The sequence below is a fragment of the Prionailurus viverrinus genome, chromosome F1 (assembly GCF_022837055.1).
Source record: "Prionailurus viverrinus isolate Anna chromosome F1, UM_Priviv_1.0, whole genome shotgun sequence".
NCBI lineage: Eukaryota > Metazoa > Chordata > Mammalia > Carnivora > Felidae > Prionailurus > Prionailurus viverrinus.
The window spans coordinates 128,936-149,715 of NC_062577.1; the positions used below are offsets into that span (position 1 = coordinate 128,936).

At 60.9% G+C, this 20,780-nt stretch overlaps 1 protein-coding gene across 2 annotated transcripts in view; it reads right to left on the bottom strand.

Moving 5' to 3' along the window:
• The window catches only part of ITPKB (inositol-trisphosphate 3-kinase B), an 89,567-nt gene that overhangs the window by 11,039 nt on the left and 57,748 nt on the right, over nucleotides 1-20,780 (bottom strand). For both annotated transcript variants that reach the window (XM_047840184.1, XM_047840185.1), the window contains exons 3-4: nucleotides 3,229-3,328; nucleotides 1,777-1,990 (exon numbers count right to left, since the gene is read on the bottom strand). In XM_047840184.1, coding sequence (XP_047696140.1) covers nucleotides 1,777-1,990; nucleotides 3,229-3,328 — 314 coding nt within the window. The remainder of the gene's footprint in view (nucleotides 1-1,776; nucleotides 1,991-3,228; nucleotides 3,329-20,780) is intronic.

Below are 20,780 nucleotides of genomic sequence, written 5' to 3' on the forward strand. Positions count from 1 at the left end.
CCCCTCGGGGCATGGTCTGCAGCTGGAAGCCTGGCACGGACCCGGGGCCCTGCTGAGTCCGAGTCCCCGCACCTCTGTGTTTGATGTCCCCCTGCTCGGACTGGACCACGCAGGACCCATGTCTCCCGGTGGCAGTGAGGAGCGGAGGAGGGCCCATCCCTTGCATTGTGAAGCAGAGGAGAAGCTGGGCAGGACCAGTTCTGGGGAGACCTCCCCTCCCCTCCACACAGACCTCGCTCTCACCCCACAGCCTCCGCCTCGAGGCCCCGCTCCCAAGTGAGCTAACGCTGTCCCAGCCTCGCCGGTCACTCCGGGGCGCAGTGGGACAGAAGCTGAAGACACAGGCAGGGCCCAGGGGGCGCCAGTCCCCACAAGCCTCCCAGGGAACAGACAGCTACACGGGGCAGCCTCGTGGCACGGACTTTCCACACATCCCTCCCGCAGCGCGTGCTTTTTTGGGCCACGGTCTGAGTGAACGCTAATCGGAATATTTCTGTGTCTTCCCTTGAGAGGGCCCATCCTGGTGCACCGGGGAGGGCCTTCCGGGGACAGAAATAAGACTCTGGGGAAGGGCAGCAGCCAAGCGGTGGCTGGAGGGACATTCTGTTTCCTCCCTGTGGGCTGGAGCGGAGGGAGGGAGGAAGGGTGCGGGGGAGGGAGGTCAAGGACAGCCAGAGAGCAAAGAGAAGGGCCTGTACTTCCCCATTTCCGGTCCCTGCCTGGGGGCCTCGCGACGAACACGGCCTGCAGGGTCTGACTTGAGGACACAGTCCCAGGAGTGAGGAGGGAAGGAAGGGGGCCGTCGGGCCCTCTTCTCTCCTGGCCCCTGCCTGTCTTGCACACGTGTGCGCATGCACACACACACACACACACACACACGCTTCTTTCTCATTCTCGTAAGAATAAAAACCACCCAAAGCAAACCCAGGCCCCAGCTCTGAGCCGCTCCCTGGAGCCCGGTCTCCCCGGCGAGCCGTGGGCGGATGGACGAGCCGGGCGTCTGGCTGTGCAGCCTGGGGGGCTTCCCCCCGAGGGGAGCACGACACCCCAATGCCACGTGGCCAACAGCCCGGGAGGACTTCACGAGCGCTGCCCGCAGCAGGAGAGAGGGAGCCACTCGGTGACTCCTTGGGACGGAGCGGCCCAAGGCCGAGAGGGAGGAGAAAACCATGCCACCAAAGCAGGGCCCAGAGCTGCGGGCGGAGGGGTCTCGGGTCCCCTCGGCTCTGCGCATCACCCGGTCTCCTCCTGGCCACGCTGCCGGTCTCCTTCCCTCCGAGTCCTCTCCAAGCTCGGGCTTATCTCCCGGGGCAGGCGCCAGGGGTCGGATCCGAGTCCGTGCCCAGGCCCGAGCACCCCCTTCCGGCCTCTGGAGCACCCCGACCCGTCCCCCATGAAAGCAGCTCCCGGGCTCCCCCTCCACCGCACTCGTAGGGCAGGGGCGAACCTTCGTGGGCATCCCAACATATTCCACTGACCAGCTCCCCCTTCCCACGGGGGGGGGCGCGGGGGGGCGCTAAGACCCTCTAGCCCAGTCTCCCCACGCGGCCACCACCTTGCTGCCCGGCAATCCCACCCGCCCAGAAAGGCCGTTGTCTCTGCCCCACCCCTCCCAGGGAGGCTCAGCACGGAGCCCCTCTTCCGGCCCCACGGCTACTGGCTCTGGAAAAGCGGGGAGGCCGTGAGGGGCAACGCCGGGGTCCCGTCCCGTCCCCTCTGCGGGATGGCGTCCCCCGCGCCCCGAGCCTGCCCTGCCGCACCCCAGGCCCTGCTCACCTGACGCCCATTTTGCAGTCCATCACGCAGGGCGAGTCGAAGGCGGCCAGTAGGTCGTCCATCTGGTTGTAGCGCTCGCCGTCTTTCACCACGTCGCCGTGGTAGGCGGGGACAAAGGGCTTCAGCACATCGGCCATCAGCCGGTCGAGGCAGCGCTGCTCCGACTCACAGTGCTTCTTCAAGATCCTGCCGTTGGCAGCCGCCTTGAAACTCCCTGCAGAGCAAGGTCGGGGGAGACCCTGGGTCCGTGTCCGAGACCCTCCCCGCTCTCACCTCCCCCCACCTGCCCGCCAGCCCCCGCGGTAGGTCTCCCGGGGCCGCTCGCCCAGTAAGCATTGGGGCTGAAGGTGCCCCCAGGTCCCCACTCGTGGACTGAGCCCTGTAAGGGGAGTGGAGGCAAGTCCTGGCTGCAAACCGGGCTGGGTCCCCAGCTTCCCAGACCCCAGGCTCTGCAGATGGAGGGGCACCAGCGCTCACTGCAGGGTTCACACACGCGAGACCCAGCCACTCCTCTTCCTGTGTCACTGTCACCACCCCCACCCCCTCATCGGTCCAGTCCCCGGGCAGTGACGGTGCCTCCGGTCTCAGGGCAGAAGCTCTGATGGGACAGGTTCAGTCCCAGGGCAGGGACGCTGGCTGAGAAGCGGGGGTCCGAGGCCCGGCACAGGCCACCCGCGACGTGACCCTCAGTCACGCCGTCGGGGACATATTTATTTAGGAAGAGTGTCCACCCAAGTGCCTTGGGCCCACGTGCGGGGGATATAAAAGAGGTGTCGGACCCTGGGCTGGTCTGTGGTCGTGAAGGTCAAGTCCGGGGCAGCCACGGAAACCTCCCAGGGGATGAGGCACACCAAGGGGCCCCCGCACGTGGACCAGCCAGCGCTCAGGCTCTGGCTACAGATGTCCCCTCATCCCCCGCGGGCGATGGGCGCCCTGGCCGCCTGCACCCAGGACTCTACACTGTCCTTCGCTTGTGGGGTGATCTGCCTGCACCTTCCACCTCCTACAAGCTCCGTCGGGGCAGACCCCCACATCTCCACGAATGCCGTGACCCCTAAGACCATGGCAATGGGGGGATACAGTGGGCGCCCAATGGCACGCTGAGCCTTGCCTCTTTGTCCAAGATGGCAGATGGTGGGCGAGCTGGAAGATGATGATTTCGCGTATTTTGCTGAGGTGAACCGGGAGAGAGACAGAAGGGGGAGACGGAGACACCGAAAGAGACAGAGACGAGGAAGGGGGGCTGCGTGTGCGTCTGGGGACGGGACAGGCTCCGGAGGGGGTGCTGTCCTCCCGTGTTCTCAGGGCAGTGCTCGGGCCGCATCCGGGGAGCACGCCACTGTCTCCGAGAGATCCCGTTCCAGATGCTTCCACCTCCGGGAGCATCGGGGGCCAGGCCCTCCCCGGAGAGCAGAGGGTCCCGGGGGAACTTCCGCGAGGGCCTGCAGCTACCTGCGTGTCCTGCCAGCTGGATCCAGGGGTATTTCTTCTTGAAGGACATGACGAAGGGAGACCAGTGCACCATGTTTTTTATTTTCCGCCATGATTTGCTCTAGAAACAAGCGAATGAGAAAACTCTCCATTAGCAAGGAAACCACAGGGGCGCCCGGGCGGCTCAGTCAGTTGAGCGTCCGACTCTTGGTTTCGGCTCAGATCACGATCTCGCGGTTCGTGGGATCGAGCCCCCCGGGTGGGGCTCCGCGCTGACAGGGCGGAGCCTGCTTGAGATTCTCTCTCTTCCTGTCTCTCCACCCCTCCCCCACTCACATGCCCAATTTTCTCCCCACCCCCCACATAAATAAATACACATTTTAAGAAAGGGAACTACTGCTTTCTGCTTAGGACAAATCCAAAGCCAACGGACTCGCTGCCTGTGGCCCCAGGATGACAAGTGTCAAGCCCCCAGGGCTCCAAGGACGTCACCTCCGTCATCTACGCAGCAGACGGCCAGCGAGAGCTCGACAAAGCGCCCAGATGCAAGGGGACCTTCGGGGAGACGAGGGTCTGGCAGGTGCACGTGACCCCATCCCGGGCCACTGCCCCGTCAGGGAACAATAAACCCACGCTCCCCTTCTATACGCCCCTCTCGGGCCTCAGTTTCCTCCTCTGCCTCGTGAGGGAGGGACAGCTGGGCCACCGGGCTCCTTGGACTGACTGCTGGCCCCTCAGGGGCCCGGGGACACACATCCCAACTGCAAAGCCCCTCGGAGGAAGACTAGAGCTGTCACCCGGCTGCGGTGTGTCACTTCACACTGTGTCTGCAGACATTGCTGCACAGAGACCCTTCTTGCCTGCGGGTGGTTTGAAGAGAGACCTTGCAGGGAGTTCCCCGGGGACAGCACCCTCCACCCCGCGGCTCGGGTGCACACAGGGGTGAGTGGGCCCGCAGTTCCCTCCTCTTCAAGGTACTTCTCCTTCTGAGGGTGTTTCTCAAGCAAGGAGAGAGAGAGAGAGAGAGAGTGTGTGTGTGTGTGTGTGTGTGTGCAGGAGGGCGCCCTGGCAGAAAGGAGAACGGACACTTATTTCGCACCCGACTTTATCGTCCCAACAGGCACACAGGACAGTCCCCGTCCCGTCGGCGGGGAGAGCCCGAGCCTCAGGGACACGAGCGACAGAGACGGTTCTGGAACCTTCACCCACACCACTGCTTTACAAAAATCCCCTCCTCCCCCCGCAGTCAACGTTTCTGCAGAAGCACACAGGCCCGAGAACCCGAGCTGCAAGTCAGAGCCAGGGGACCACCACCGGTTCCTGAGAAGGCGGGTCCCTGGCTGGCAAAACGCAGAGCAAAGCCACGAGGCTCGGCGCCGGGAGAAGGGGCTAGAAGCTGTGTGGGAGGTGGGGCGTGAGGAGGGGCCCGCTTCGACCGGGGACCCCGAAGACCCGGGGGGCTCGCTCCCTGCCCCACGGCCGCGTCGCTGCGGAGGCTGCGGGTGCCCAAGGTGAAACCAAGGTCACATCAGCCGCCGCTGTCACCCGGCTCTCAAGTGAAAATCTGTTTAAGGAGAAGCATCTGCTGGAACCTGGCAATCCTCCTCCGGTGCCAGAAACCCTCACCCCGCCACCGAGACCTGGTCTATTCTCGCACGAGGCCAGCCCTCGCCAGCCCACGTGACGGGAGGGCCGGGCCTCTGCTGGCAAGGTTGTTTTTCTAGGTCCTTCCGATGGAGATCACCAAAGAAGGCTAAGGAAGGCCGAGGAGTTTCTTATCTAAGCCCCCAGAAGGGCACACAAACAATGCAGGGGGAGGCACAACGGGAAAACCTCACTGCACGAGATGAGCCGGGAGGGGGGAGTGGGGAGACGTCAAGGTGGGTCCAGAGGAAACGTGCACAGCTGGCCACCACTTGCCAGCCACGTCCCGCCAGCAGAGCTCGGGGGGGGGGGGGGGACACGAGGGTCTGGCAGGTGCACGTGACCCCATCCCGGGCCACTGCCCCGTCAGGGAACAATAAACCCATGCTCCCCTTCTATACGCCCCTCTCGGGCCTCAGTTTCCTCCTCTGCCTCGTGAGGGAGGGACAGCTGGGCCACCGGGCTCCTTGGACTGACTGCTGGCCCCTCAGGGGCCCGGGGACACGCATCCCAACTGCAAAGCCCCTCGGAGGAAGACTAGAGCTGTCACCCGGCTGCGGTGTGTGACCTCACACTGTGTCTGCAGACGCGGTGGTCCCTCGGCCAGGGAGGGGCGTGCAAAGACGGGGGAATGCTGGGAAGGAAGGCCTTCGTGTTGGCTGCGCCCGGCAGAGGCAGGGTGGGAGCAGAGGGAAGACTGTCACAGCCAGGGGCCTGTGTGACAGAGCCCCGGCCTGCGTCTGGAACGGCTGGGTCCAGGCCTGCTGGGAAGGGCAGCTGGAGGCGGTGGGGGACGAGGCCAGGAGGCCCGGGGCAGGGCAGCATACGCAGTGGGGAAGAGGCGGGTCGGCCTGGGCCAGAGTCCTGGCTCCGGCCCCTCCTCCCTGACTGATCCTGGACAGGCTCCTGACCCTCCCGGTGGCCTTATTATCTTGCCTATAGGAGGACAGCAACCCTTGGTCCCCCCCCGCCCCGATCCCAGGAGGTAAAGCCATTCAGCGATCACGGGGTATGTGGGGGAAGGTCTCAGCTCTGCGTTCAAGGAATGGGGGTCTCTGAAGTTACCCCAGGGAGCAGCCCATCTGGAGCTAAGCGCAGGTATCGCCGTGGTTACTGAGGAGTAAAGACCACCGAGCCCGGGGCTGGTCAGACCCACTCGGTGTGGTCGCGGCTCCCGAAGACGCGTTCCTTCCTCGCCTCCCAGGACACCCGGGGTGGTCGCTGCCCCCAGTTATCCCGTTCTCCGCTCCCGCCCACAGGCGCTGGCAGGTCCCGGCTCACCCCCGGGGACCGGGGCCCAATCCTACAGCGACTGCGCCTGACGCCGGGCGAGGGCCCTGACCCACGGTCTCCGCCAGCCCTGAGGACGCCGCGCCAGGTAACGGCAGACGGGCTGGGAAGGCCAACAAGGAGGTTTCTTCGAGGCGGGTCCCTTGGGCAGTGGGGCTGGCAGCCTGCTCTGGGGAGTCTCCTGAATGCCCCTTTAGCAGCAGGGTCCTGAGCCCTTGGGAGACGCTCCGAGGCCGGCCACCAAAACCCGAAAGGTCCTACCTTGGGACTGGGCAGGGGCAACTATGGGATTATACAGGCCTCTCCCAGCAGGCAGATCTGCCCGTGGCTGGAGTCGTGCACTTGGGATGTTCTCGGGAGCACGTCAAGGGGAAGGGAAGGGCCAGAGGCCAGCAGGACGGGACAGGTGAGCGGCCTGGAGATGCCGGATGTTTGGAAACCGCTCCAGGCAGCCCCCGCCCCTGACTTGACAGGAGCGGAGAGAATGTGGGCAGGGCTGTAGGGGGAGAACACCACCTGGCCACAAGCCCCGACCCTCCTCGAGGGGACAGAAGAATCTCGGTGGGACAGGCAAACCCCAGACTGGGCTTCTCCGGCCTCGGCCAGCCAGTGACGCTCCCGAACCTGCCAGCAGGGACCGGAGGCTCAGGACACAGCACCTTCCGGCTCCCCTTTGCCTCTTCAGTCTAGAGGTGCCCGGCCTCACAGCAGAAGCGACGCTGGGGGCCAGGACCCGTGTGGGGCGGACGCCTTCACTCAAGGCCCGGAACCTCGGAGCGCACGGCTCCGGCCTGTGGTTCTCGGCCGCATCTCTCATCTTGGGCTCAGAGATGCCAGAGCCCCTGAGAGCCCGGGCAGAAAGTATTCACTGGCCAGCGGGCTGCAGGGCCCAGGCTGAGCCCCAGGGAGGGGGCCCGGTGGGCTGTCCGATTCTGTGTGTGTGTGTGTGTGTGTGTGTGTTAAGGTTCTATTTATTTTTGAGAGAGAGAGAGAATAAGCAGGGCAGGCGCAGAGAGAGGAGACAGAATCCCAAGCAGGCTCCAGGCTCCGAGCTGTCAGCACAGAGCCCGACGCGGGGCTCGAACTCGCGAACCGTGAGACCGTGACCTGAGCTGAAGTCTGACGCTCAACTGACTGAGCCCCCCAGGCCCCCATCTGTGTGTTTTTCTAAACCAGACCCCAAGCCTCCCCGTGATGCTTGTGGCTCCGGGGAAAACGCCATCCTCCGGCCGGGTCCCCCAGACACCCCACGTCTGTTGCAGGGAAACCCCGCCTCCAACGAATGAAAGGGCTAATGACTAGGATCACCTCAGTCTTCCATAAACAGACAAGGAGAGTGGCGCGGGAAGGAGGGGGAGGAGGAGGAGGGGGAGGAGGGAATGGCGCAGGGAAGAGGGGAGGATGGTCACGAGTCAGCCCTCCCCTCGTTCACCTTCTGCCTGTTCCTTGGGTCGGACTTGCTCTCTCTTCCCTGGTGGCCCCCTTCTTGCACATGGAGAGGACACTAGACCCCCGGGGGGGGGGGGGGGTCAGAGCCTAGTGCCCAGTCCCCGCCCCTGCAGGAGCTGCCCAGGGCCGGCACTCTCTCTCCTCAGCTCAGCCCTCAGGGCCCTCTGGGGTCTGCCTCCTGCCTTCTTTCCAGCCATCACCTGCCCCTCGAAGCCAATAAAAAGGGTAGTGATGCCGGGGACAGAGACCCCTCTGGTTCCAGGGCTGCCTCGCGCACTATGGGACGTTTAGCCGCCTGGTGCCCCCTACCCCCATCCACAGGCGGCCGCGCGGCCGTTCACCAAACACGGTGTCCCAGGCCCGTGAGCCTGGCCCCACACACCTCCCCACACCCACCCTGAGACACCTGCCAGGTGCCTGTCTCTGCCGTCAGGGATCTCTCCCCAGAACGGCTGCAGAGGACTTCGCTAACCCTGCGCAGCCCGGTGCCCCTTTCCCTGGAAGCCCTTCCTCTGCTTCAGCTGCCCCCTTCCCCCCCGGGTGTTTCTAGAATGCTCTGGGCACAATACACCTGCATGCCAGCTCCTACCCGGGCAAGCGTGAGCCCCCTGAGAGCCCCCCCAGGACCTGGCCCCACCGCGCACTCCCTTGCAGGGGGTCCCCGAGAGGCCACCACGGCCCTCCAGGCCTGCAGGCTGAGCACAGCCCCAGCGGTTCAGGAAGAGGGAGACCAAAGCCAAGAGGCATGCGAGGAAGGCTGCATCTGCCCACTGGGACCCACTGGGAGCCTCCTGGCACAAGCTGAGTTTTCCGGACAGGTGCGGGCTCTTCGGGGCCCTGCACCCCCCACCCCCCCAGTCCCATCGGCCACGGCACTGCCTGGACCGTCTGGAGAAGCAGGCCTCCTGAAGACAGCTACTCACGGCCCCGTGTTTACCCCAGCACGGCCAGCCCCTTCCTCCAGCCTCCCTTCCCTCGACGTCGCCAGGCCCGGGCTGGAAAGGCTGGCCTTCATGCTGCATGTCGCTTCCGGAAGGCAGCACGATGAAACAGAGCGCGATCATGTTTGGGAGGCAGAGGGACCCCTTGGTCTACCTCCTCTCGGCTGCAGCTGCGAGCAAGCCTTCGCGCCTGTCGGTCAGCGTTCGCATCTGTAAACTGGGCTCGAGAACATGGCACATGCCCGGCCCAGCCCATAGGGTCGTGGGGAGGACTGCGGAGGAAAGAATACATATATACAGGGGCTCCGTACACGGTCACGGGGCAGGCGAACCTTAGGTGTTCAGTTTGCTCTGACTTCTGTGTCTTTTTTTTCCCCCCCCTTTTTAGTTGAAACAGTTTTCACCTCCAATGCACGGGAGCCTGGCAAGGATCCATCTGGGCACTTCCAGAGGATCGGATCGTGGCTAAGTGGCAAGCAGATGAGCTCATTGTGTGGTCAGCCGCTTGCAAAGCCTCCCCGTGGGTGCTCATGCGGCGGGAGCCCGAGCAGCACCTCCCGAGGCCCCAGATGCGGGGAGAGTCCGAGCCGGCCGGGCCAGGCCAGGCACTGGCACCATTTTCGGGTTCAGAGAATCCGTAAAGCTGCCCAAGAGAGAGAAGTTTCCCAAATAACCCCATCTGCCAGGCACCGCGGAACACGGCTATTTTGGGGGGCAAAGAGATTACGGAGCAGGTTTCATTTTATAAAGGGGATTTTACATCCTTTCCTTAACTTCTCCCCACCTAACTTATCCCCCAATTTTCCACTTTTCCCTCCAGCACGTCCCTTTTTATCGAAATAGTCTGACCCTTGGCGACCTGGTCTTTGCAGAGAATCACAAGTCTCCTTTTTTTTCTTTTAAGTCTGAAAGAGACGAGGGCAAATCTCGAAGACATCAGAAAAGGGGAATTTTCTCTGGACCCCGCGACTCTCGGAAGCACCCTGGGAGCCTGGGCCCCACTGCTCCCGTGCGCGTACGCGCGAGCGTGCGCGCGCGCTGGTGAGGGGCGGTGACTGGCTAGCGGGGGAGACGGGCGAAGACATCGCCCGTCACACGTCTGGCGTGTTGCTGGGCATACCAGTAACACCTCACGTCACCCTCACGCACGACGCTGCTTCTGCGAATGATGACACGCGTTCGGAGAGGTTAAGTCACTTGCCCGAGGTCACACAGCTTCCTGGTTCACACCATTTAACTCCGAGGATGTTGTTGTATTTCAGCCAACAGGGTAACTAGGCCCCCCACCCCCACCCCATCCTCTCTCCCCGTGCTGGGGCGACCGGCCTCGCCCCCAGTTAAAAAACAGCCTCAGGCCAACAGCAAGGGCTTTGTCCAAAGAGTGACCTTTCAGATGGAGGAGGCCTCAGTAGAGAGGCCTGCCCTGCCTCCTTCCAAGTCTGTTCCCAGCACTGCCTCCCCAACACACCCTTAACAAAGCCCTGCAAGTCGATGGAAAAGGTCCCGGCCCGCGGATGGCCCGCGCCGCGTCAGCGCCTTTGTTCCGATCTTGCAGAAGTCTGAACGCGACTCCTTGACTTGTCCATGTTTGGAAAAAATGCTTTTTTTCTTCCTTCTTCTTTCGGTCTAAAACAGCAGCAAGGGTTTCCCCGGTGATGGTTCTGTCTCCGGCGCTGGGGGAAAGCCTGCGCTTCTCCGAGGCCCCGGGCCGGCCAACTTTGTTCATTGTGTTCCCCCTGGCAGAGCGCTCCCGTGGGGCCAGCTAGGCGAGCCCAGGCAGGTAGGGCTCCCCTCCTCCACCCCCCCCCCAGGCCCAGCGGTTCCCTCCTGCAACCCCGGTTAGAAACCTGGCTGGGGCCAAAATCGAAACCCGCCCCTGCCAACAGTGAGCTGTGAGCTTGGAGGTGGAGGGGGCAGGGGGGGCGCGGGTGGGGAGGTGAGGGAAGGCCTTTCAAAACCGAGACCCCGAGGATCGGAAAAATTAAGCCCGAGGACTTGGCATAAGAACAAGAGCCTGGCTTTGGAGACTAACTGTCCTCCCCCGCCCCCCCCCCCGCTTTAACAAACAAGAACAGTCCCCTGAAAACCAAATGCAGAAACACTTTTTTTCAAGAAAGACCTGAGGAAGGTTTTTCTGTCATTCCCGCCCCCCCCCCCCCCGCGTGACGGCCCCAAAGCTGGAGGGGGTGGGGGGTTCAGAACACTTTCCACAGAGGTTAGGGCTGGGCGCGGGTCCCCTGCATCGCCCTGCACCTGTCCTTTGGAGAGCCCAGTGACGGAGGGAGCCCCGCTCTGGATCCACGGCTGGGCTAGGCCAGGGTGGCAAGGATGGGCCTTCCTCTCCAGGCTCTTGGCCACTGCGGGTGCGAGAGGCGGGCACTGCCCGGGGTCCTGGGCTTGGCGCTCTGTCCTCTCTCTCCGAAGAGGGCTGCTGCGCCCCAGGTCCCTGCTCACACAGGTGCAGGCGCCCTGCCTGCAGTGCCCCCCTCCTCCCTCCCGCTGATCTGCGTCCTATCTGCCTCCGAAGCTGGGACCCGCGAGCCGGCCCTTCTGCTCCAAGGGGTCTCGACACCAATCCAGCCACGCGCCCGGTTCCGGGGCCCTCCGCGAGGCAGGGGAAGGTGTGAGTGCTTCCTGACTGTGTGTACCGTGCGGTGTCTGCCCACGAAGGGTGAGCTCCTCCCGGCACCGCCGTGGGCCCCCCAGCTGCACACGCAGTGGAGGACCGCCCGCCGACCGTCCCAGGCCCCGCACACAGCAAGGGCTCGGGCCCTGCCACATCCCTCCTCCTGCACGACGAAATCCACCCAAGCTGGCTCACGCCTCCGTGGACTCACCTGCCGGGGCCCGGACTTTTCCAGAGACCTCTCCAGGGAGGTGGGGGGGAGTGGGGGGTGGCATATTCGCAGGAACTTCCTGCTCAGTCTGCCTGGTTCTCTACACCCACTAACCACCCACTGTGGTTCCTGGACAGTGGACAGCCTGGCTGGCCCCAGGGGTCTTTGACACACACGCGCGAGGGCTTGGCGGCCGCCCCCCCTCAGATTGGTCAACCGAGCAAAGAAAGCTCTCCTAGTCCTGCATACTCCAGACCTCCCCCCGCCCCAATTCCTAGCTTCACAGGAGCTGGCATCCGTGGACCCACAGTCTTGCCAAATCAGCCTTTGTTTGGCTCCCCAGGAACGGAGGGAGCCTTCACTCATGGAGATGTTCCCAACCCTCCCTACCAGGCAGGGCCCCACAGAGCTCCGTCTCTGGTCTAGAAGGTCCCCAACTTGGCTCCTCCTTCCTCCTCCCTCCTGGGTTCCATCCTCTTAAGAACTAAAAATAATGGAAGGCTGGAGGAAACACAGAGGGGTGGGGGGAGGAGGGAGGGAGGGGGAGGGCAAGGAAAGCCAGAAAGAGGGGCACAGAGAGGGAGGGAGGGAGGGAGGGAGGGAGGCAAAAGCTGGTACCCGCAGAGGCCCAGTGCCTCTCCTTCCAGGAGCCAGGGGGCCTCCAGGCTGTGCCCTGCAGGCTGGAATCAACAATAGGAGGAAACCGGGGAGAGGCCGGAGGCGGGAAGAGCTGGGGCTGGGGGAGGGCAGTCTCCAGCAGCTGACTTCCCAGTGGACAAAGCTAACGGGACAGAAGGGCCCAGCGGCTCTTCCTCTGGGAAAGGGCACCCGGGGCTCTGCCCAGCTGGAGGGGGTGGTGGGAGGGGGGTCCACCCCTGCAACGCACACCGGGTCCCTTCCCACCCTTCCCCAGAGATCTTATTTTCACTTTGGTAAGATGCAAAAAAAAACAAAAAAAAAAACCAAAGCCGAGTTACAGAGGGTGGAAATTTACTGAAGGTCCTCACTGGTCAGCGGCACGGGTGCCAAAGGGCTGGGGCCACTCAGTGCCCCCAGCGCCCCCCACCCTGGCCAGTTCCTCAGGGGGCCAGCCCCGCCCCACACACCTGCTCCCCTAGCTTGGGGGAGGGGGCCGGAGGCGCTGGACCCCTCCTTCCCAGCTCCCGGACACTAAGGGCGAGGCTGCGCAGGCAGTGTGGTGACGCCGGCAGCCCGTGGGTCGTGCCAGTCACAGAAGCACCTAACCCGTATGGACGACTAGAGCCAGACACGGTGCTTGGCTAAGTACTACGTGTCATGTAGGTGCCGCACGAGTGTCTCAGCCTACCCCGCGGGGGCTCTCACTGTCGCGCGTGGCAGATGGGGACACAGAGGCACAGAAGACTGGATCGCCGGCCCCAGGTTTGATAGCTGGTAAGTGGCAAAGGCAGGATTCGAACCCGGGGCCGTTTGGCTCCAGGGGTGCAGACGCTTCGTCGCTCTGCTGGGCTGCCCCGTTGTCATCTGTGGCAAATAAGCTCACGGCCAGATAAAAGCGGGTTTCGATCCTGTTACTCCTGGCCGGCGGTGCAGTCAAGTTAGCAGCCTGTCCGAGCCCCACCTTACTTGCACAAGGTGAATGCCACCCCACCGCCTACCCGGCATCCCTTCCCGCAGCGCCTGCTGGCGGACAGAAGCATCCAGTGCGGTGAACACTGCATACCTCCTAGGGGTCCTGTCTTGCTCTGAGCCCTGAAGGGGATGCCTCTTTGGGGGGTGAAACAATGGCAGAGGTTCGGCCTGTGTGGGCTCAGCAGATGTGAGCCGCAGGGTCTGGGGGCCCCCTCCTGTATCCCCGGGGCGCTGGCCTTGGGATCCCTCCTCCCACTGAGGCAAGTGCAGGGGGTGAAGCCCACAGCCGTCAGGAAGCGTGTCCCCACAAGGGTCCCATTCCTCGCCATGAAATGAACCCCGGTGGAGCCTGGGCTCACCTTATAGAGTCTTTCTGGAAATCCAGAAGGCCCCGGAGCCGCGTTCAAGCGCGAGAGACAGCAGGTGAGAGGCAGAGGCAGCCTGGCACTCGAGCCACCGGCCTGTGTCACCAGCTGCCCGCACGACCTCCCTCCCACCCCCGTCCCGTCCTCCCCTGGGGACCTACGGTCTGAAAGAAGCCGTTCCCGGAGGCTCGACCAGGTGACAGGGCCGGGCCGGGCCGCGCACCTTGGTCCCACGCAGGGCCGTGACATTGACACTGCCAGGAAAACGGAAGGCAGTTTTCTGCAAAACGGCTGAAGGATCTAAAACGTCACGGCAGAGCACAGCCCTGCTACCCAAACAAACTTCCGTGTTAGAGTTTTCACACACACACACACACACACACACACACACACACACACCCGCCCCATGTATTTCTCCCAAGATAGCCCGGGATGGAGAGTCTTGGGGTTGGTTATAAATCAGGAAGCTTAAGGACACGACTGCACACGGCAAAGGCTTCCTCGACCTCTAGCTTGCTGAAAGTTTACTTCTCCAGGCCAAGAACGTCCACGGACACAGCCCCGCCTCCTAAGTGGCTTCTGAGAACCCAGAAAGTGCTCTTAAGACATTGGCCAAGGGGGTTGCTCTGGGCGAACTCCACAGCCAGATTTTTGGGAACTCCCACGTAAGGAATTTCCAACAAGGAAACTTTTCAGGAAGAGCCTTGCATACCCGCATGAGAACTTACAAGCAGTATCGACCACGGAGCTATATTTAGAAAATTATTTCCCAGCAAGATACGTTGGTGCAATTCGGACTTCTGACAGATTCCTCGGGCTCGCCCCTGGCTAGCTGGCACCGAGCAGAGGGCAGAGACGGTCAGAAACCCCGAGCTCGTTTCCAAAGAAGCGCCACAGCCCTGCCCCCGAGAGGCTGCCGATGCCCGGCTCTGGGTTTCGCCCGTGAGTCACCCGGCCTCCCTGTCCCGACCAGAGCCGCCCGGGACAGAGCCCGTCTCTGCTCACGTGCAGACGGCCGGGGGCACAGGAAACGGGCCGCTAAGAAGACACACCCGTGGTCCCCCAAGTAGGAGCCAGACTCGGCAGCTGTCCCCGGGTCATCCTGACGTCTGCCTCCTCGTAACGTGTGATTTTCATAAACAGATTGACTCATCGAGCTTCCCCCAAGCATCTCTGTCAACTGGGCCCTGAGTGCTTACTTGGCACTTTCCCACAGCTCACGAGCCTCTCGGCCAGGAGGCAGGCTTGCCTCGCCTCCCAGGGGAGCGAACAGGGCCGAAGGGACTCCCCAACAGAGGACAGGCGTGGGGGCCGCACCTCCACGTACCCCTGGCATCTGTGGGGGGGGGGGAGGGAGGGGGCGTCCCCACCCACCGCAAGCAGAAACACCACACCTGTTGGCTTCACTTTTCGCTTTAGGCTACAATGAGTTCACACTGCGTTCATCCGGAGACCCCTTCCAGAGGCTCCCGGGATGGCTCCAGGCGGCGTGGGCTTCGACAAAGCAGCACCGGCCGTCCTTCCTCAGACGGGGCGCACAGGGGCTCCACCCAGCCCCGCCCGTCTGCTCCCTCAGAATCACCGAGAAGCCGGCCAACGGACACGCATCTCCGTACGGCAGCCGGGCTTTCTGTCCACCTGAGACACACCGCCCTCTGCCCCGAAGCCTGAGCCCCACAAAAGTCCCCTGTCGCCTGCACGGCCTGCCCACTTGTTCTCTCCGACTCCGTTCGCTTCCTTCCCACTGAGTGAAGGGAATAAAACACTAGAAAGAGACATGAGCGGGTTATCTGAAACATGGCAGAGGCTGAGGACCGGGCTTAATGACCTCGGGAAGTCCTCCCCGCCAAGGGCTTGGACCCTGGACGGAAGGAACTAGAGAGACACTGGGAGGTCGGGGCTGCTTCAGGCCGGCGGGGTCTCCCCACGCTCCAGCCTGCCTCGGGGCACAGGGAAGAGGCGATGACCGTCCACATGCCTCGAGCCGGGCAGTACACGTGTCCTGGAGGAAGTCACCGAGAGAGAGCCCCGAGGACGCGGTCCCGCAGAGAGGGATGCGGGATCTCACAGCGGCCGCAGCCCCCTCGCGGGCCCGGCCCCTCTGAGGCCTCTGGGGACGGCCCACATGTAGGAACTTTCTGACATCACTTCTCGGGAACAGAAACAGCTGGCTGATTTATTCCTCTTAACTTTCAATGCTATTATTAGGGCACATCTGTCTCCGAGTGAAGTCACCAAAGAAAAACCCAACTGAAGAAAACATTTTCTTTTTTTTTTCATGTTTCTTTATTTTTGATAGAGAAAGACAGAGCACAAGCAGGGGAGGGGCAGACAGAGAAGGAGACACAGAATCGGGAGCGGGCTCCAGGCTCCGAGCCGTCAGCACAGAGCCCGACGCGGGGCTCGAACCCACGAACCGCGAGATCATGACCTGAGCCGAAGTCAGACGCTTAACCGACTGAGCCACCCAGGCGCCCCCGAAGAAAACATTTTCAAGCCGCTGTCATTTCAATTTTTCGAAAAGGAAGCAAGGCGATAAACCTCCAGGGACCCCCAGATTCCAGGCTGATGGAGGAAGATGGGAGCGTATTTGCCCCGGAACGCAGGCGGCTGACCGACTCACACAGCGCTTGGCCCCCAGGTCGTGACCCGACCGGCAGCTTCTCAGAGTTTCATCTTCTCTGCCCCGAAGTAGGCTCTCTCCTTCCCCCTCCCAGCAAAGTCTGGTAAAGGTCCCCCTCGACGCTAAATCAGGCCCAGAGGAGGGCCACTTCGTGACAAGCGACCAGATAATTCAACGCACACACACTCCAGCCAGTGGCCAGCTGACTTGATTTTCTTTGTCAGAATGTTTTCTTTTTCTTTTCTTTTTTTTTTATTATTTTTTTTTATTAAAAAAAATTTTTTTTTCAACGTTTATTTATTTTTGAAACAGCGAGAGACAGAGCATGAACGGGGGAGGGGCAGAGAGAGAGGGAGACACAGAATCCGAAACAGGCTCCAGGCTCTGAGTCATCAGCCAGAGCCCGACGCGGGGCTCGAACTCACGGACCGCGAGATCGTGACCTGGCTGAAGTCGGACGCTTAACCGACTGCGCCACCCAGACGCCCCCGAATGTTTTCTTTTTCTAAACCAGCGGCCGACATTTACAAATCAGGGCATTTCACACAAAACTCCAGATCTCCAGCTGTCTTTGAAATAACCTGGCCCACGCTCCCGCGTGGCGTCCATCCACGGGCTGGAGCTGAGCAACTTCCCTGGAGACGGGGCTTCCCTTCCGGTCACCAGGCCCTGTTCCTACACTGTCACCGGCCCAGCCGCTGACAGCATGTGGGTCCCACCCCTGGACTTAAAGAGGGCCGAACTCGAGGATGGCCTCAGGACCTCTACTGGTCTTAAGTAGTCTACTCAACTGGCCACGTGAGCGTGGACAGACTTGTCACCCTTTTCTCGCAGCTTCTCCATCTGCGCGTGGACGGCCCCGGCCCCGCCTCGAAGACCGGAGGAAAGATTACACGGGGAGACGAGGGGTGCTCTGAACACCTGACTGGATCACATGCCGCGCGCGACACCGGCCCTTCAGGTCTAAAGGAAAAAAATCAAATGCCCCAAGAAAGCTGGCCTCTCTGGTTAGATTCGCAGCCGGGCAGGGGGGCGCGGCGGCGGGGCACAGCCGGGCATAGAACCTGAAATAGAACCTGGGACTTCTGAACCGCCCAACCGTGCGGCCGCGGCTGGCGCTCCGTTGTCTGCGCACCAGAGACGTGGGACAAGGCTCGGTCACGGCCGAGCAGACAGAGCTCAGCAGATTCTAGAACCGGGGCACCTGCTATGGGGCCGCTGCCAGCGGCGGCCCAGCCTGGGGGAGGGGACACGATGGCATCCGAGGTGGGCCCGGAGGAGGCCCGACACGGGTGCTAGGGGAAAGCCAGGGGACTTCAGAGCACAGCGGCCAAGTGCACCCTGGGTGCTGACCCACACCAGACCCAGAGGCCCCGGGCCGTCCCCTCCCCCCACAGCCGGCTGAGAATGAGAAAGGGATGGCAGGAACGGGCACAGAGGGTTCCTCACGGACAGGGACCCGCACAGGCCAGCAGGTCTTCCGGGGGAAACGCGGGAGGCACGGGCTCTGTGCGGGGCAGGCTGCGGGGAGGGGGCGCTGGTGACGGCCTGGCACCCATGACCCCGGGGCTGGCGGGCAGGACGACTCAGGGTGGGGGGCTGAGAGTTACCAGCCGCCTCCCCCCCCCCACCAGTCCCTCGGCCCAGCATCTCGGGTGGCGGGGGCCCCAGCACTGGTCACCGCCCCCAGTCGCAGCCTCCCGGTGGCCTGAGGGCACCCACACCTGCGGTCTGACGCCCTGCGGAGCTAATGCGGGTCACTGAGATCTCCCCGGGGGGGTGGGGGGGAGGGCGGTGGGCTCACTACCCATCAGCCTTTGCTCTTCCCTCTCCCGGATGATGACAACCTTCCCCGCCTCCAGACATGTCCTCGGCAGCCCCTCTACACCTCAGCCCGAGAACTTTCTAGAACGTAAATCTCAGCACGCCAACTCCAGGCACCTCCTTGCTTTCAAGTTTCGCAGACTTCCTGAAAGGCTTGGTGTGCTTTGTTTGTTTGTTTGTTTTTAATTTTAGAGAGAGTGAGTGTGAGCGGGGTACAGGCAGAGAGAGAATCCCAAGCGGGCTCCGCACTCAGCACGAAGACCAGGGCTCCGCACACCCAGCCCCACGCTGGTCCCACCAAGAGGCCACCTCCTGTCATGAGCCCTCCCCTTCCAGAAGGGTCAGCCTTCGTGACAGTGCTGCCCCCCAATCCCCCTGGGTTTTCCTGGAAGAAACAGCCCCCACTGCTCCCTCTCCTGTCTACGAAACCCGAAATCTAGTGGCAATGCTGGCTATTTCCCCGTCCTCCTGGCCTTCCCCGGCTGGGACGATCGGTACCCAATCAAATCCAGCAACACGTACGGGGCTCCGTGCTGCGTCCTGGGGAGCCCACAGTCCATTAAGGAGGACGAGCATGGGGCGAAATAACATAAAAGGCGGCCGGAAACGTCAGCGAGTTTACGGAGGCACAGATACCGGGCCACGGCGAGTCAGTTTCTATGGGAGGCGGGAAATAAATTCAGGGAGCCTCATGGCAAAGGTGCGGTTAAGCTACCCTGTGAAAAATAAGGAAGATGAGCTGTGTGTGCGTGCGTGTGTGTGCGTGCGTGTGTGTGCGTGTGTGTGTGAACTGGGTAGGATTTCGGGCCTGGGGCAAAAGCATGAGCAAACGCAGAGGAAAAAGGGCACAGATAGCTCAGCGCGGCACCCGGTGCTGGATAGTTTGTCTCAGAGGCAAGCGATTCAGACGGCAAACTGAGGGGAGTTTAACGCAGTAGAAAAGGGATCAGCTTTCTCGTGGTGGGTCGGCAATTCTGATCGCACACACGCCCACCAGCTTCTGTCCAGGCCGCCGAGCCTCCTGCCTGCCTTTCTCTCTACACCTGCTGCCCTACAGCTTCGTCTTACCAATACGTGGAAGCTTCCAATTCCCAGATGTGTTAGCTCTCTTTGATACGTAGCGCACCCCACACAGAAGGTGCTTCCGAACTCTCGGGTATAAAGTCAGCCCTCCAAGGTTCAGACCCAGGGGGGCCCGTGTCCCCAAGTCCTGTCCTTGAACTTCAAGAGCGGGCCAGAAACAAACGGTGGGGACGCAGAAAAAAGACAGAAGCCGGGCTGGGGCTGCTAACCTCCATCCGGTTCTAGGAGACTCCTTGCAGTTTTATTTCCGTTTAATCAATCCCGAAGAAATACAGGGAAAGACAAGAGTTACAATTTTTGGATTTCCTGTGAAAGGGGAAATTTGTGAATTTCTGCCAAATTTATCTTTAAGATTTTTTTTTTTTCCTGTTTGCATTTCTGTTGCTTCGGTTGAAAGAGACTTTTCGGGGCGCCTGGGTGGCTCAGTCGGGTAAGCGTTCGACTTCGGCTCAGGTCACGATCTCACCGTTCGTGGGGTCAAGCCCCGCGTCGGGCTCTGTGCTGACAGCTGGGAGCCTGGAGCCTGCTTCGGATTCTGCGTCTCCCTCTCTCTCTGCGCGCACCCCCACCCCCAGGTGCGCTCTGTCTCTATCAAAAATGAATAAACACGAAAAAGATTTTAAAAAAGAGACTTCTCAAAATTAAAATAAGAAATACTCTGCAGGCCGACCAAAAAGGAAGAGAGCCAGCCAAATCTGGCTCAGCCCACGAATGTGAATAGGCAGGGACCAGTTTTTATGAAGTCTGACAAATTCATACAAGACTCAAAATAGAAACTATGATGTTATAATTCATTACCACCACCGGCAGATAGAGAAGTGTAATCTCTCCCCTTTCCCAAGCATGCATTAATGTATCCACAAGCATGACACTGGGTGACGTACAGAAGTGTTGAATCATTATATTTCATGCCAGAAAATAATATAACGCGGTGTGTTAAGTATACTGAAATTAAAATTGAGTTAAAAAAATACAAAGTATTAAATCCTTTACTAACCGCCCCCGCCACCTCCTGCACACACACACACACACACACACACACACACCGTTTTTTTATTGGCATGATCACATACACGAAGTTCAACAGGAGAAACTAAGTTTCACCATCTGCGATGCTTTGCTGGCCATTTTCATTATTTGTTTTATTTCTTGATCATTACTGAAAATAATTTTTTCATACAGGAGAGAGGAGTGCTAGAAAAATCATCCACACCCAGTGCCTAGTTCGGCTTCCTGACGAGGGTTCAAGCGGGGAACAGAAGGTGAGGTTTCTGGAAAGGAGAACCAGGCAATGTCCCAGGCTGACAGCAGGGCTAATGCCCTGGGGCCAGATCTCTAGGCAGGTGGGCAGACAGGGAGGACAGCACCAGAACTTTCTTGGACCCTCTAAAATGCAACACTATAAGGATCAAAGGCAAAGAAATCCCCAAACCCAAGGCCAAGTCAAATAAACTGGAGAAAGTATTTTATAAAATACATTATTGTGGAAGGGTTAATGAATTTAGTGCATAAAGAACTCAACAAACAGGTAAAAAAAACAAAACAAAAGAAAACTCTAAGCGTCTGACTCTTAATTTTGGCTCAGCTCATGATCTCATAAGATCGAGCCCCACAGAGGGCTCTGCTTAGGATTCTCTCTCTCTCTCTCTCTCTCTCTCTTTCTCTCTGCCCCTCTCCGACTCGCTCACGCGCGCTTTCTCTCCTCTCTCTCAAAATAAATAAATTAACATTAAAAAAAAAACAAACCTCTCAGACGCCAAGGGATAAACTTGGCACCGGGCATATAATTCAACGTACACGTAGTGAAAACAACAATGTGCTATTTCCCTGTGAAATTAGCGAAAAACCAGAAAACCAGAAAAATATGAGCACAAGGGCTCATGGCGGGGAGGACCCAGAGGAACAC